A 17050-nucleotide genomic window follows, 5' to 3' on the forward strand; every position below is an offset into this window, starting at 1 on the left:
GTTTTCTTTTCTTTTTTTTCCTCAATTCGATGAGCCCACTCTATAATAACGTTCTTTATATTTAGTTTGTTTTCAAATGAATTCATTATTTCCATATTAAATATAAAATCATTAATTCCACAATAAATATTACGAGTCAATTTGCCCCCGTGAGAACTTTGCATTCTTACCACAAGAGATTTTTTTCTTTAAATATACGCCTAATAGATTCTAAAATATGGCAAGTATTAAAAAAAACTTACCTGGAATGGTATACCAATTATTATTGTCTTTAAAATTATCTTTTTTATACACGACCTACAATTGTCTTTGTATATAGTAAAATGGAAGCAATGATTTAAAAGTTACGTTTTTTGTCCAAAAAACACATAAATTCTAATACTTCCTCTGCTCATGCGCAAATCCTTATAATACTTTACTAAAGTATGAAATGGTCATTTAGGAAGATTTGATGTAATTTCTGGTGCTTTTGATAAATTGCTCTGAAGATAAATGCCATTTGTTAATAAACCCTTGCTGTCGAATAACCCCGGTCTTTCCCAAGGTTTGGATTTTTTGCTTAGTTAGAAATCATGGAAGTTCTATTGTACTTTTACTAGTTTCTTTTTTGTTTTCATTTATATTGAAGAAATTAACTTTTCCTTAAGATTGTTTTTGGCAATTGGTCCAAAATTAGATCTATCGTAGCAATTTTTAACAAGCATGCCGATGAAAAATTTTATCGTTAAGTTAATATAGAGCAATTTCGAATGGAAAATCTTTTTAATAATGGAGACAAATCTTGCATAGCCATCTTTTACAGCTTAATATCAAAATAAGATTATTTATTTTAGCATTGTACAGTGTTATTATTAGTCTTATACATTCCCACAGTATCCAAGCTTGGGACTTTAGCACACCTTAACTTTTTTTGTATTCTACAATTTACATATTTTGAATTTTACAATTACGATAATATTTATGTCAACAAAATTCATTAATAATTGACTAACAATATTAAAACGGGATTCCTTTAATTGTAAGATTGGTTTTTAATTATGAAAAAATGTCGCAGCATAATCAATCAATATCAGTATTTTTAAACAAAAATTTAAACATCAACATGTCAAACAAAGCTTTCAAAGCTGTTTTATAAATAGTACAATAGCTAATATTAAGTAAACGCCACAGGATACTAATAAAAATAAAGACAATACTAATGTTAGCAATAACAATAACAGTAACCATAACAGCAATATTTGTAACAATTTTCTTTTTAATTTTAAAGGTGTCTAAAAATATTTATGTTTAAAAATAAAGTTAAAAAAAATGTCTGATTCTTTTAAGTAAGATAAAATCCAAAAGAAAATTTAAAACAATTTTATTACTTGAATATATAATAATTCGTTTTCAAATCATTTTTTCGTTAAACATTGTGGTCAAAGCAGGTCACTGTAGTAATAACTGGTCATATTATGCTCATAACCGTCGCATAACAAACGCTGTTATGTAGCCAATATTGTAATTAGAAACATTGTACCGTATCATGACTTACTATATAACAGGTCTTGATAAAAAATGTATATATCTTTTTCATAATTCTTATAAGTTTTATGTTTAAAATAATTACAATTCTCTAGTTTGTAAAATTAGCAAATGGCGGAGACAACTAGAAGACAAAATATTCTTATCGCCAAGCCCCCAATAATCCGTAAATAACATAATTATCAAATCTTTTCATTAAAAAATCTTGTCAAATATAAATTTAAAAAATTGAAAAAAATAAAGATAAAATTTATCTAAAATTTATTTTCAATAATAAAGTAAAAAACAAACCCACAAACAAAAATATTTAAAATATAACAGTTTTTAATGATTACGATTAAGAATTCCAAATTAAAAAATATAATAAAAAAAGTTTAAAATTCTAAGAAAAATGTTTAGTTTTATATAATAATAAAATAAAAAAATAAAAACTTGCTCATAAATATATTAACTCAAAGTTCAGACAAAACCTTTATTTAAAAAAATTGTCATTATTTAAACTTGTAAATTTTAACTGAAGTTAGTTGAGAAGTAAAATAATAAGCGAAATTTTGTTAAGTAAAAAGTTTATTATGGTTCGTTAATGTTGTGTTACTTTAGGCTTTTAATTCCATATTTTATATATTTTATTAATCTATTTTCAGTGATGATTGGAATACCTAGGGCATGGGCGGTGAACTTCCACATAATATCAACGTCATAACTTTGTAATTTATGTACTTCATAATCATATGTACGTCATAGTCATATGTACGTCATAGCTTTGTACATATATAAAAATATATTATAAGGCCGTTATGAAGAAACAAAAGGGCATTACTGGGGTAAGAAGGCGCAACACTTAAATATTACCTTAATCTATTAATTAAATAACAATTATTGAAAACATAAACATTATTTAACAACTACACCTTAATTAACTACACGCAAACACACACACACACACCTATTCACAGTCAAAACTTATACTTATTGTAAGTATAACTATAGGTAAGTTTTTTAACTTACCTGTTAAAAAGTATAAGTGATGTTAATGACAATAACTCAATCACTTCTGTCACTGACTTTGCCATAAGGAGGTTGTATTTGAATTTTGGAAGGTTTTTCCTTATCTTTGGGGTTCATATGCAGAAAAACTATTTTTATTTAGACTTAGATGAACTTTAGTGCTAAAGAAAGAAATTGCTCAGCAATAATCCTATATTTTGAAAAAAGAAAAAATTAAATTTGATTTTGGAAGAAGTCAAAGAATGAAATTAAAGAAAAAAAATTAGACAAGTATTTACTATGGAGGTCTTTATTGCCATTGTTGGCACCAGATGCCAGTGATAAAGGTGATAGCTTTATCACAGGAACATGGATAGCTAAATCCATAAAAATATAATGTGTTTATAAAAATATCTAAACAGCTACTCATTTTTTATGCAGCAGCTTACTTAAAGTGTTTGAAAGGTAATTGAAAAGCAAATCTAATTTTTTATACCTTTCTGGTCTGGTAACTATCACTTAAAAACACTCATTTTTATATAACAGACAACATTCATTTTTTTTTTTTTTTTTTTTTTTTATACTGTTATTTAGGTGCCCCAACAAGACCTAATGGTCTTGTCACAGAGCACCGCGGATGTGCATTTAACCAGAAAGTTCACGCCTCCTTCCTTACCGTGACGCGAAAATAAGTCCAAGGCTCGTTTCGAACCTGGATCTCTTGCTTATAAAGCAAGAACTCTAACCACTACGCCACGGCCGCACATTTTTCTTCAATGCTGTACAAACTTTGGTTATGATAAGATGGTTGTTACAGCTTTGCATAACGCTGCAATTTTTGAAATATATTTGAACATGAATATTTAAAATGATTATGTTACAACATTCATTGAAACTATGCAAGTAAAAATATAAACAAATAAATGCCATATATTCAATTGCGTTGCATATATATTTTCGTAACCATCAACTGTCCCTCCTAACAATTTATCCAGAGGTACAATTGAGCATTATTCTCTATACGTAAAGTGAACGCTATTAGTGTGAATATGTTATCTGACGTTATTTAACAACATAATAAAAATTATCATACTCAGTTGTAATCAATGTGTCGAACATCTTCTCCCACTCTTTTATACGAAATTTTGTTTGAAGCATATTTTTATTAGAAGAAATTATAATCCCCATTAGAAGCATATTTTTTTAGAAATCGCCTTGTTATTTGCCTTAATATTAGCATCATATTTTGGTTTTATTTTTTTTAACCTATGCTTTTCATTTATTTTTAATGTCGTTTTTGTAGCCTTAAAACCGGAAATACGCCTAAATTTACAATTCTAGTTTTATTTTTGTCTTAAATATAAACTCTTGGCAATTTTTTTTTTTTTCTTCTTAAAGCATTTAATCTACACGGCTTTTAATTTTACCTTTCACTAATATTGACATGTAATAAGAAAAAGATTTATAAAGATGGTAAAGCATGTTTAAAAAATGATACTCCATCTCTGCAGTATAAGTACTCTCGTAAAACAAAGATTTTAGTATTAATATGATCAAAAAATGCTACAATAAAGGACAAACAATCGAAAGTTAAAGTTAAACTGTTTATGTATTTAAAAAACTCAAATATTTTTATGCATGCTAAGTATTTATAAAAATTGGCTTAAGTATATCGTGACTGTGCCATGCAAATCTGAACCAAACTAAAAACCTCACTTAATCACTATTTAGTGGACCAATATCTCTACAAAATATTACATATTAGGGAACTTGATACTGAGTTTCATTTTAAACAGACATTTCTTATTTTGGAAGAAGTTTAAAATAATGGCGCTAATAGCTCTTATTTGTAATGGTAACAAAGTCAGTAACAGGTTTTATAACATTTTTTTTAAAAAAACATGGTGTACTAAAGATATTAGACATTTTTTAATTTTATTATGTCCGTTTGTTATGCGTAAATAGTTTACGTAATAAATGGGTCGCAGAAAAAAAAAGATTGAAATAAATTTTTTAAAGTTTTAAATTGACTATTATACAAATTTGGACTATTTTACTGACGAATGAAATTACCTATTATACGTAATTATACTAATATGAACTTGATTATTACACTAAAGTACAAAAAATTAAAAAGAAAGCTATTTATATGCGGACATTATTTTGCGGGAAAATATGCGGACATTATTTTGCGGGAAAAACCCGCACCTGGTTCTTTGAAATTGAATCTTTTTTTTTAATACGTATATATATTTTTTAAATGTTTTTGCATTTCTACACATCATATATTTGTTATATATGAAATATATTTATAAGTAATTTCAAACTACTTTAACATTTATAACAAACATTTTTATTACTATAATTTATTTATATTGTTTAACTGCTAAATAAATTTTAAATAAAATTTATAAATTGCAAATATCGCAACGCACAGTGTTGAAAAAAAATCAATTTCGATCAAATGTTTTTTTGGTTACTGCGAACGGAACAAAACTAAGTACAATCAATACAATAAATAGATTGATAATCATATGATGTCATATGATGTCATATGATCACACTAAATGGTAATCAGTAAAAAAAAAATATTTTTGAATTATACGACTGATATATTATATTGTTCAATTACAATAATGGTTTTTTTTTAATTTTTTTTTTTATAAAATTATAAAATAATTTTATAATTTGCTAAATAAAAAACACCACATTGCTAAATAAAAAGAAACTGGGGTAACACAAATCTGGAGTTAAAAGGTTTATTTAAAACAATTGCACGTTTAACGCGTTCTGATCGATTACAACGGCCGTTGATTTAACACGTTCCGTTCAGACATCACTAAGTATCATAAAAAAAAAAATTTTTTTCTTCTAGAAGTATAAGATAGTCACGCAAAAAAAACCAGCAGGTCACTTGTTAATATTTATTGTATGAAAAAAATAAGATATAGAAGTAGTTAATTAAGCTATATATGCGACGATTTAATATATACATAAATATTTAATTATATAGAATATACACTTAATATAATCTTGCATGATATTATACTTGATATCATTCATAAAAGGCAAAATTGAACAAAAAGTGAATTAATAATCGAGTTATTAAAAAAAACAATCTGAAGAAAATACTGATACGGATATTAACGTTTCATTGTTTTATTTCTATAGACTTCGTTGTTTTCTCTTCAAACATTGCAGATAACCTAAAATTATTCCTTCAAAGACTTTGATCGTTTTATTTAGTTTTAAGTTCGAATTGTATGGTTAAGTCTTCATTTATTGTTAAAACCGCGTTTGAACTTACAATTTCTTTGAATAAATAAAATAAATTTATTTAGCAAACAATGTATGAGTCGATAAACAATGAGGCGACTTTCAGGTACTTTTTTAACAATAAAATATATGAACTTTTATATACTATATATTTAATAATTATTATTAATGTAAGAACAAAAGTTTGCAATATAAACACGTGAGTATTGTCTCTCTTTTAACTTTTTTTCTATGATCTACAGTTTTTTATTTATTATAAAAATAACCGAAAATTAATGGGTCATTTATATATCATTACTTTTCATATGATTTAAAATAAACACAACAAAAACTGATATTTTATTTTCTCAATAATTTTGGAATCTTTCAGATTTTTTTGAAATTTGTCACTAGTTCTTGTAAATCCATTTATAGATAATGCATATCTGCGTGGTCATGCTTTTTACGCACATTAAAAAAACACTTATATACATTCATATATTATAAAAGTATGTTTATATATGTACATATATTTATATATATATATATATATATATATATATATATATATATATATATATATATATATATATATATATGTGCGAATATTTTTAAATGTATTCTACAAGGTAGAGTGCTCAGTGTTTTCAAAAAAACAGAGCAATAATAAATTAGTAGAAAAAGTATTATATATATATATATATATATATATATATATATAATATATATATATATATATATATATATGATGGCGATGGTGATGATGATAAAGATGATAGTGATGATGAGACCACAAGGAGGTGGAGTTTAGATAACACAGCCAGTACTTATTTTTTATTGGGGGTTTTATCACAAAAAAAGTTGTTGCTGTTTTTTATTAAGAACATTTTAAGAAAAACGATCTTTTGTCAAAGAATCGCAGTGGGCGCATTAGTTACCTATACATATATTTATTCCTTTTTGCATAATATCGCATTTCATCTTCTAATAATAACATATATAAGCTAAAGTTTTTATAGCTTCTGTGAGAAAATATATTTTATGTGGAAAAGTTTATTAGAATTGTTTTAAAAGTTTTTTGATCATCGTAATTGAATTTTTTTATTGTAAGATATTAATGATAGTAACTGCAAATAACGTGCTTACTTTCAACTTTTAACTTTGATGATTTTCTGCTTACTTAAGCAAAACTGTTGCAACATTACCGAACATGTTCAGTGATAATAAGCATAATCGCATTTATATAAAAAGCTTTACAATAAACATTAATAGTTAAAATACTTTTTAAAAAATGACGTTATGTAATTTATTCCCATTTTTTATCGATTCCCACATTACGTGATCATATAATGCAATGATGTTGAGATGTGTTTCCATAGCAATTTACTCAACGTTAAAACATCTTCCTTTTTAAAACGTTTAAATGTTTTTGTTTTGATTTGACGAATGTTATTTTTTTATTTTTTTTTTTATTTTTTTATTTATTTGCCGTATAATATTATTTACACTAAGATTTATAATATTATACGGGCAGGACTTCAAGAAGATCGTAATGACCTCATCACGAAGCCCTTAACAAAACTCTATTTTCTTCTACAATAAAAGCATCTATATACTTTATAAAATAAATATATACCGAGAATATATAATCACTAAATATATCATAAATTTAACACTCTACATACTTCAGAAGTGAAATTCAAAATAAAACATAACAAAATGCTGTATAACAACTGAAAATATTTTTTAAAAAATCAAAAAAAATCAAGAATATTTTATGTTGAAAAAATGGTTTTTTTTAATAGATTGTTTGAAAAAGGAATAGGTCAATTTAGATGAAGAAACAAAATTAGTCCGTACTATTTCATTCCAGAGAAAATGTCCACGATAAGATATACAAAATTGAGCTTGTTTATTATTGCAAAAGGTTTTTCTAAAATGCTATTATTACGTAGGAAATATTTGTTTTGGGGTTTAATTATGTGAAGGTGTACAGAAACATCGGGGGACATAAGTTCTTTACATTTGTACATTAAACACAAAACATTAAATACATTTAATTGATAAACACTTCAGGCGTCCATTTCTTTAAAAGGCGGTTCAGAGTTCGAAAAACAACTTTTAAAATTTATTATGTGAGCTGCGTGTTTCTGATGCCAATAAAGAGATTTAAGTTTAGTTTTATGTGTACTTCCCCATATAATATTTGCATAATTGATATGACAGTGAATAAAAGAGTAATATAATTGTGTTAATTGCTTTTTGTTTAAAATACCTCTAGATTTGTATAGAATTCCAATGTTTTTTGCAACTTTATTAGAAATATTATTGATGTGTGATTTCCAAGACAAATTTTCTTCAATAAAAACTCCTAAAAATTTTGTCACTTTTTCTCCTTTTAGGATGACATTGTCTATAAAAAGATCAGGCATATTTACAGGCAGTATCTGTTTTTGATAGTTTGGATGGAAAAGTATCCGTTTTTTTTTTTCGACATTTAAAGATTATTCTTTTGAACCAAAATGAAATTTTTTAAGTTGTCTGTTCATATTATTAAAAAGTATGTTTATATTTTCATGTGGCTGAAACAAGTTTGTGTTGTCTGCAAAAATTATAGTCTTTAAATTGGATACTTTGTTAAGACCATTTATATATATAAAGAAAAGAAGTGATCCAAGTATGGATCCTTGTGGGACACCACATGTTATGTTTGAAGTTGGGAATCTTTGTTAAAAACAAATTGCTTTTGGTTGGAGAAATAACTTTTGAACCAACTTAAAGTTTTTCCTGCTATGCCAAAATATTTAAGTTTTTTAAGCAAAATATTATGATCGACCTTGTCAAAAGCTTTTGACAAGTCAATGAAAACACCAAGAGTAAATTTTTGATTTTTAAAAGATTCGTTAATACAACGTGTTAATTGAAGAATAGCATGTTCGGTTAAGTTGTTTTTTTTAAACCGAGCTGATTTTCGTAAAGAAGTTTATTGGTAATAAGGTATGTGTACACTTTGTTATGCATTATAGTAGGAGAGAATTAGCGAAAAATAGGGTCCAACCCGGACAAATATAGTATAAAGCTGAAACTTTGAAGAGAGAAAGTAGACAGTGTCTGGATGAGCGTAAAAAAAATCCCCGTTGATTGCGCTACGGGAACATCCCTTTTAGAGCAATTTGGGGTACAAAAAAGGGGCAATTTTGACAGCACCAAAATATCATAAACTTTATATCGTTGGATCGAAAATTTTATGCTGATTAATATTTATATAAGAACTATTTCTTGAAAAAAAACTATTTTTTAAGTTATTTACGTTTGAAAAGTGTAAAATCGTTAAAATGTTATATTTTTTTGTTTTCAAAACATAATAATATAACTTTTGTCTGTGCGCAATTTTAAATGGGAAAAAATTAGAAAAAAATATATTCTTTTAAAATAACTTTAAGACTTAAATGCAAATTTCTTTAAAATTAGATGTCCGATATCTTACTTTTCTCAAAACAAATCATCAAATAAATTTCTCTCGTTTTCAATTTCATCACTTGAATCTTCTTTAATTTCAAAATCCGAAAAATGCAAAATATTTGTATTCCAAAATCAACAAAAATATTTAAAGAAGATGATGTGTATATTTAAAAAAAAAATTTACCGTTTTATTGTTTATACTGCAGTCTTGCCCATGACAGCCACCGCATGCAGACATGCATTTTAATCCGTTTTTCCTGCAAGAACACATATTAGTTCCGCACATATTTCTTGACGAAGTTTTACAATCGTAGCGAATCACTTTTAATATATTGGGTGGTGCCACATCTTTGTCTGTTGGTATTGGAAGAAGACAACCATTATCTAACTTCCATCCCCATTCTTTAGGATCCAAGTTAAAAGATTCATCTAGCATTTTCCATTCAACAACTTGTAGGTGAACTTTAAGACCATGAAAATAAGCAGCACGGTCTGTGGGTGGTAACTTTTCTGGCTTAATAATTCCTTCAAAAACCATTTGTTTATATTTTAAATACCTAAAAAAAACACTATGAAAATATGACACTTTCTAAATCTAAATGAGTGACTTAAATCCACAAAATTATAATTAAACTTTCAAATACCAACTGCATTTTCCTTAACGAAGATTCTGCATTTCCACCAAAAAGTTCAATGAATGCCCTTACTGCAGATTCTCCAACTTCTTTTTTGGTTGCCCAGTAATCCAAAATAATTTCAGATACTGATTGTATATTATTGGATTTTTGCAGTAAATTTAAAAAACTAGGTTTTCCTTTTCCCAGTATTGAAGATGGCGAGTCACATCCTGACCATGCGTGAACAAATAGCAGATGTTCTTTAAAATCCATTACTCGAGATTGAGCGTCTTTAATACTCCAGAGTTTTTTCTTTCTTTCTTGATAAAAAAAAATATTATTTAATTCATCTTTCCAATGATACATTAGCATAACTGCTATATCAGTATCATCAGCAACAACAATGCATGGTGAAATTTCCTTTGCAACTTCCAACGATTTAGAGACAATTTTCGTGTCAGCATCCCCTTTGAAAATATATACTTCATATCCATCTCGTTTAAGGTAATCTGACAAAAGTAAAATTAGTTGTGCCTTGTTGTGTGAATTCGATTGTGTGAACGCTCTTGTGAGTACGGAAAGTTGTGTGAACGCTCTTGTGAGTACGGAACTTGATTATTTTCTCTTATAACAAGATTTTGGGAAGAACCTTTGCATTTTCTTCTGATGTATTCATTAGATTTAATTGAAGATTTCTTATCATAACCATCAAATATAATATAAGTGGTGGCATAATTTTTTCTTATGTAGCTGATGTAGATCTCAACAATTTCTACAAACCTCATACCTTTGTTCCAAAGAACTTTGTGGAGTAAGGAACCTCCATCAAGGACATATTTGCACAAACTGACATTTGTACTTGCTTTAATTTCGTCGTCAGGAAGAATCACTTTGCGCAAAGATGGTTATTTTTAAATAATGACTGTGAGAGATGAGTAAGCTCATAATCAAAATATAGTTCAACTACATCCTCTCTTTCTGCAATTGCTGCAAGTCTATTAAAAAGGAGTGTTGGATCGACACAACAATCAGTTTGTTTGTCTAGCTTTACGCTATTGGTCAAAACATCCAAAGAAAAAAATGTATTCTTCTTTTTAAACTTTGCTTCATTGAACTTAAGGCCGCTGAGAAATGTTTGTAGACGAACACCTATGTTCTCAGCCTCGTCACAATTGACAAGATCTTCACCATTGACTGACACAAGACCCGTAGATAATGAATATAGATTTCTATCGACAGCATTGAATGGATTTCTTACAGAAAACAAGTCATAAAACAACTCATAATGTTCATAATCACATACTAATCTTTTAACACCCATTTCTTTATTGCTTTCCGTAACTCCGATGTCAAATCCAGATAACTTATGCATTGCTTCATGAACACTTGCTGAATAACAGATGCTGATTGTCCATAGGTTGCGTACATTTTTATCAAGTCCTCTACCTCTAGTTAAACCACCATTGCATTTAAAAGACCGCATCAGGGTCTGCTCTATTACAAGATCAAAAGATAGGCCAGCCCAATACCTTTCAGATCGGCGCACTGCGTGACGACCATCTAAGAATTGTTGATGTAACCATGGATTCGTTTCTGAAAGGTATTGCATTTCTTGCAAATATAACTTGAAGCACTTGGTATAATTTGAATGCCCTGATGCGGCAAATAAGTTTAGCATTTTTGAGATAATTTGAAGATGCAAGTACCAGTTACAAGTTCTCTCTGCAACTAAAAATTTCTTTATGATACTTATATAGTATATGTACAAGATCCAAAGTTTTGCTGTGCGTGATTCATATGACTTCTTTTCCGTATAGGTTAATATGGCACATTCAATATTTTTGAAAGCATCCGCATTATCAAGTCTGATTAACTCTTCCTCATTCATACCATTTTGCATAATATGACATCAATGCACTCCGGACCAACATGCGACCTCTTAAAGCTCTTGCAACAGCTTTTCCTTTAAGCATATGTTTTACTGTATCTTCAAAGTAAACTTGTTCTAAAACTTTTTCCAGGCCAGTCCCTGCCATTAGTTTTCCAATGCTTCCGAGAAAGCTCATCATTGTGTGAAACCCTCCGAGTCGACATACTATATTGAGGTTCTGATCTTTTATAACACCAAACGCTTTCTGCCATAATGGATGATCAAACGTAACGCAGGTAGTAACTATTTTATATTTACTGGCTTCATCAATAATGAACAATAGTGTAGAATATATGCATGTTTCATCTGAAGAATTTAAGTCAATAATAGGTAAAAATTTTATGGATGCTTTTTCATAAACTGTTTTTGATTGTGATGTAGTATGCATCATATAACCTGACCAGTTTGGGTGAGGACTATTTCTTGAACTAAAAAACCATGCCACATGCCAAATAAGATCAAGATTCATTTCGGGCGCACGGAATACTTCAGATACAATATTTCTTATTGGTTTAAAACTTACATTTAATAAACCCTGATAGCTTGATCCGTGATAAGGCGTTATTTTTAAAGACATATCAATAATTTTTTAATAGACTTAGGTTTCAAACGTGTTATGCTTTCATAATTGTATTTAGAAGACGAACATATTGATATTAAACCCATTCCGTTAAACGTTCCTTTTCCGGTCAATGTTCGAATGTCGTGATCTAAATTATCAGCGACCCAATGTAGGAAGTTCGGCTCTTGTTCTTGCACGGCATTTACTCTACTAACTGCAGCAGATAACTTGAACAACTTAACTTCATCGGAGGAAATTGAAAATCCAAATTTGTAAAGGTGATCCACAAGCCATTTTGTTTCAAAAGATTTATCGATATCTACTCCAATTCCAAATGGAATTGGTGCTATCATAGATCTTGGTCGCAAAGCTTGAGCAATGCATTGTCCTAAACTAATTTGTCGAAGCTTAACTGAAATTAAATAGCTTAGAAATAGCTGTAAACTCTTTGGAACCCATTTGAGTCCATATTTAATTTCACCTATATCCTCTAGTGACGGATATACAGATTTATCGACATTCATTCCTCTGATTTCGCTTTTAATTATACTTGCAGCGGCAGAAATAATATCATTTTTAGTGTGATCTTTCTTTTTTTGAAATTTCGATATAACAAAAGAAGCCATATCTCTGAAAAAAACTAAATTAGATTGACCAGAGAGTTCTCCAAAAAAAATATGATCACGATAATGTTCAAGTAATTTTCGTTTTAAAGATTTCGTCGAGTAACACGGATAACCATTACTAAGTTCTTTCATTTTAATGTGCACATCTGAAAGAGTATAAAGTTCGCAGTCAGTTTCTTCTTCTAACCAGAAACAGAGTTTCTCAAAATTCTCAAACATAATGAGATCTAATGGGCATCAACGTTGGTTGTCGCTTTTAGTTTTAAGCCTGAAGTTGTTCATACACGAAATATGATAAATAGCTTCTTCCGCTACAAGATCATAACAAGACATCAAACAAGAATGTACAGCATTTCCCCAATCATTCTCTCAATTCAATGAACGTTCAATCATTTTTTTAATTAATGGTATGGTCTCAACTTTCGAAATCATGGAATGTTTGTGATCTACCTTTTTAGTACAAAGAAAACATTTTCATTTCATTTCAAATACCTCTTCAAATGAGGATCGTAGTTTCTTTCTTGGAACGTATAATGATTGATCTTTACGACAAACTTTCTTCTACAGCTATGATGAACTAGTACTATTGTATGATTATGCGTGTTCTGTCGGAACTTGTCTCTAAGAAAACTAAAAATATGCAAAAATCTTTCTCAAATTATAGCTACGTTACAATTGAGTTTAGAATTAAAACTTAACCTAACTTTACGTTTTTTGAGTAATAAAATTGAAAACAAAAAACAAAAAAAACATTGTTGATGTCAACTTTACTTGACCTCCCCCTCCCGAGTGTCACAATTGTCAAAAAAGTTCAAACCCACTTCCTCCCTATTTTGTTGACGTAAATAATGGGCAGACCCTAATTTGAAATGATTCGGAAAATTATTGAGCTATTAATTTAACTTAATTAATTAATTAATTTAACAAACTGTGCGAAAAATCTTATTTATAAGATTGTATATTTAAACAAATTTTAACCTGCATAGTTCATTCATACTCCGTTCTTTGCTTAATCGAATCAATGTTTTGAGACCTTTTCCATATACTTTGACATAACTTTCTTTGTCAAACCCAAGCTTGCAGCGCCGTGCTGTAACTTTTGGGGGCCCTGTGCAGAAACTGAAAAAAAAATTTTTTCTTTTAATTCGTAGTAATTTATGGTATTGGAGAAGTTTTTCTAATTTATTTAATAGGGGGCCCAGTGCGATTGCACTTGTTGCACTTGCGATAGTACGGCGCTGCAAGCTTGCACAATACGCAAACAGCATTCATTTTTTTTTCAAATGTAAAAACTTTTACTACACGTAACGTTTAACTTGTAAGTTTTACTTTTCCATATAATGGTTTCAATATAATAGGACACAACCTTTTTTCGGAGTAAAACTAAAACTTTTGAAAACAAAAAATCGAATGAAGTTTTGCGCGGCACTCACTTTTAACACTTTTTCACTTTTCAAACGTAAATAACGTAAAAAATAATTGTTTTCAAGTCATAGTTCTTATATAAATATTGATCAGCATAAAATTCTCGAATTAACGATATATAATTAATGATATTTTGGTGTTGTTAAAATTAGCTTATTTTTTGCCCCAAATTGCCTCAAAAGGGATGTTCCCGTTGCGCAATCAATGAGGCTTTTTTTCTACGCTCATCCAGAGACTGTCTACTTCCTCTGTGCAAAGTTTCAACTTTATACTATTTTTGTCCGGGTCAACTCGCAATTCTCTCCTACTATTATTCTTTCTAATATTTTTGAAAATTAGGAACAAAGAAATAGGTCCGTAATTTGTTATATTGGTCGGGTCTCCTGTCTTAAAAATAGGAATTACTTTTGCTATTTTCAGAGAGTCCGGGAAAGAACCTTGTTTAATGGATGATTTAAAGGTTGTGTGAAGAATATCTTTCATGACATCATAAAAGCCTATCACAATATTTCCATTTTCAATTATCATTTTCAATTTCTTGTTATTTTCAGTTTGTAAATTCTTGTTAAATTCAGTTATCATTTTCAATTTCTTGTGAAATAAATGTTTTGAAGTACTCTTGCATTTAAAAGAAAATTTTTAAAATATACGTAATAAAAGTAAAAATTATAAACAATAATTAGAACTAATTATTTTAAACAACTACAAAAAACATTAAATTTTCGATTCTAACTTAATATTCAAAAAGATAAATTATTTTTAAAATAACTTATTTCTTCTTTGAGTATCAAACAAAGTTCCTATTTTCTAATATAGCAGTTTATTTTTGTTAGTTAAACTAACAAAAAAAAAACAATTCACAGGTTGATTTATTTGCCATATATATACATATATATATGTATATATATATATATATATATATATATTATATATATATATATATATATATATATATATATATATATATATATATACATATATATATATATATATATATATATATATATATATATATATATATATATATATATATATATATATATATATATATATACATATATGTATATATACATATATATATATATATATATATATACATATATATATATATATATATATATATATATATATATATATATATATATATATATATATATATATACAGGCGCATACCGGAAAAATCCCGGAAGGCCCTCCTAAAAGTTATAAGACATGGGTCCCCAACCAAATAGTTTCACCTGTAGTTTCAGTTAAATTCAATAATTTCATATCATAATCTTTTTTTTTTTTCAACTTCTTGAATATTTCAAACTTTAGTAATACAAACTATTAAAAAAAAATAATTTGAATAAATTAAAAATAATTTATGTCGAAATTATTTTAGATTTGGTGTGGTGAACCTAGTTGATATTATATACTTATATATTATAAAATAATAATATTTAGACAGGATTCTGAAATTACTACACAGTAAACTCTAGGTAAAAGTGGCTTACTATTGGAATAATAAAATATCGATAAAAAAGTTAGAGGAAATTTGTTTACTTTTTTAAGTCCTACAACTGTACAAACATTATTCAAACTAACTGTATGTTATAATTAATATCAAAAATATCTGAAAAAGTAAATTCAGTTGGTATTTATTCAACAACTATGAATCTATCTACCCATGATTATTGTGTATTTGTTTTGCAGTATATTAGTGACAGAACTAAAGGCACCAGGTCTATAGTTTCGGTCACGGAACGAGTTGTAGCTTTAAACAACGTGATTTCATCTTCAGGGCAGGGTTTATTTGGTTTATTAAAATTAACTTTAAATTTCATGAACATTTATTTACATAATTGTGTAGCAGATGCTTTTTATGGTGCTGCCAATATGAATGACAAATATAAAGGAATTTAAGCAAAACTCAAGGAAGTGCCCTCAACGCATATTCATACATGGTGCTACGCTCATGTGTTAAATCTTACAACAGACTACTTCTTCTTCAGCTACATTTCTTTTTTTGGACTTCTTCAAGAATTATTTTTTTCAAAGAATCTTATAAAAGACTCAATGGTTATGAAAATCAGAACTTGATAAATATTTGTAAAACTCAATGGCGGTCTAAAAATGATGCAGTATTAAGATATTTGGTCGTAGCGATATGTGGAATGAAAGAAGCAAGAATGATAACAGAAAGCAATTTTTGTATGTGCAAATTGTATTTGCACTTTATGAAATTTCTATTGCTAATGATTTTTCAAACAACGTAAGAAGTACAGCTCAAAATTTACTAGGTCGACTTACCCGTTATGAAATAGTAATAACAGCAATTATGTTTTTGCAAATATTTAAGTTTACTACTGCTCTATCAGATTACCGACAAACATCTGGTCTAGATTATATTCAAGCATGGAGAAAAATTGATGGAACGATAAATTCTTTAAAAGAAAACCAAAGAGATTTTTTACCAGTCAGCGCAGGGGCAAAAACATTTATTGAATTTGTATCCAGTGTAATTTGGGAAAATGAATCAGACATTGATATAGAATTAAAGACTTCCTGAAAAGAGAAGAAAAACTATTTCAAAACTTAAGTACTAACCTAAAAATAAGAGATACTCCCTAAAATGTTTGTAAAACCAAAATATTTAACGTAGTTATGGATGATAATACTG

At 28.0% G+C, this 17050-nt stretch overlaps 1 protein-coding gene across 4 annotated transcripts in view; it reads left to right on the plus strand.

The window, feature by feature from the left end:
* The window catches only part of LOC100208548 (potassium voltage-gated channel subfamily C member 1), a 58414-nt gene that overhangs the window by 3529 nt on the left and 37835 nt on the right, over window positions 1-17050 (plus strand). The window contains exon 1 of one of the 4 annotated variants that reach the window (XM_065801304.1): window positions 5380-5893. The exons of 1 other annotated variant lie outside the window; for it this stretch is intronic. In XM_065801304.1, the coding sequence (XP_065657376.1) occupies window positions 5859-5893 (35 nt within the window). In that variant the 5' untranslated portion in view covers window positions 5380-5858. 2 more of the 4 variants (XM_065801309.1, XM_065801307.1) reach the window with 2 other exon arrangements.

The sequence above is a fragment of the Hydra vulgaris genome, chromosome 07 (assembly GCF_038396675.1).
Source record: "Hydra vulgaris chromosome 07, alternate assembly HydraT2T_AEP".
Lineage (NCBI taxonomy): Eukaryota > Metazoa > Cnidaria > Hydrozoa > Anthoathecata > Hydridae > Hydra > Hydra vulgaris.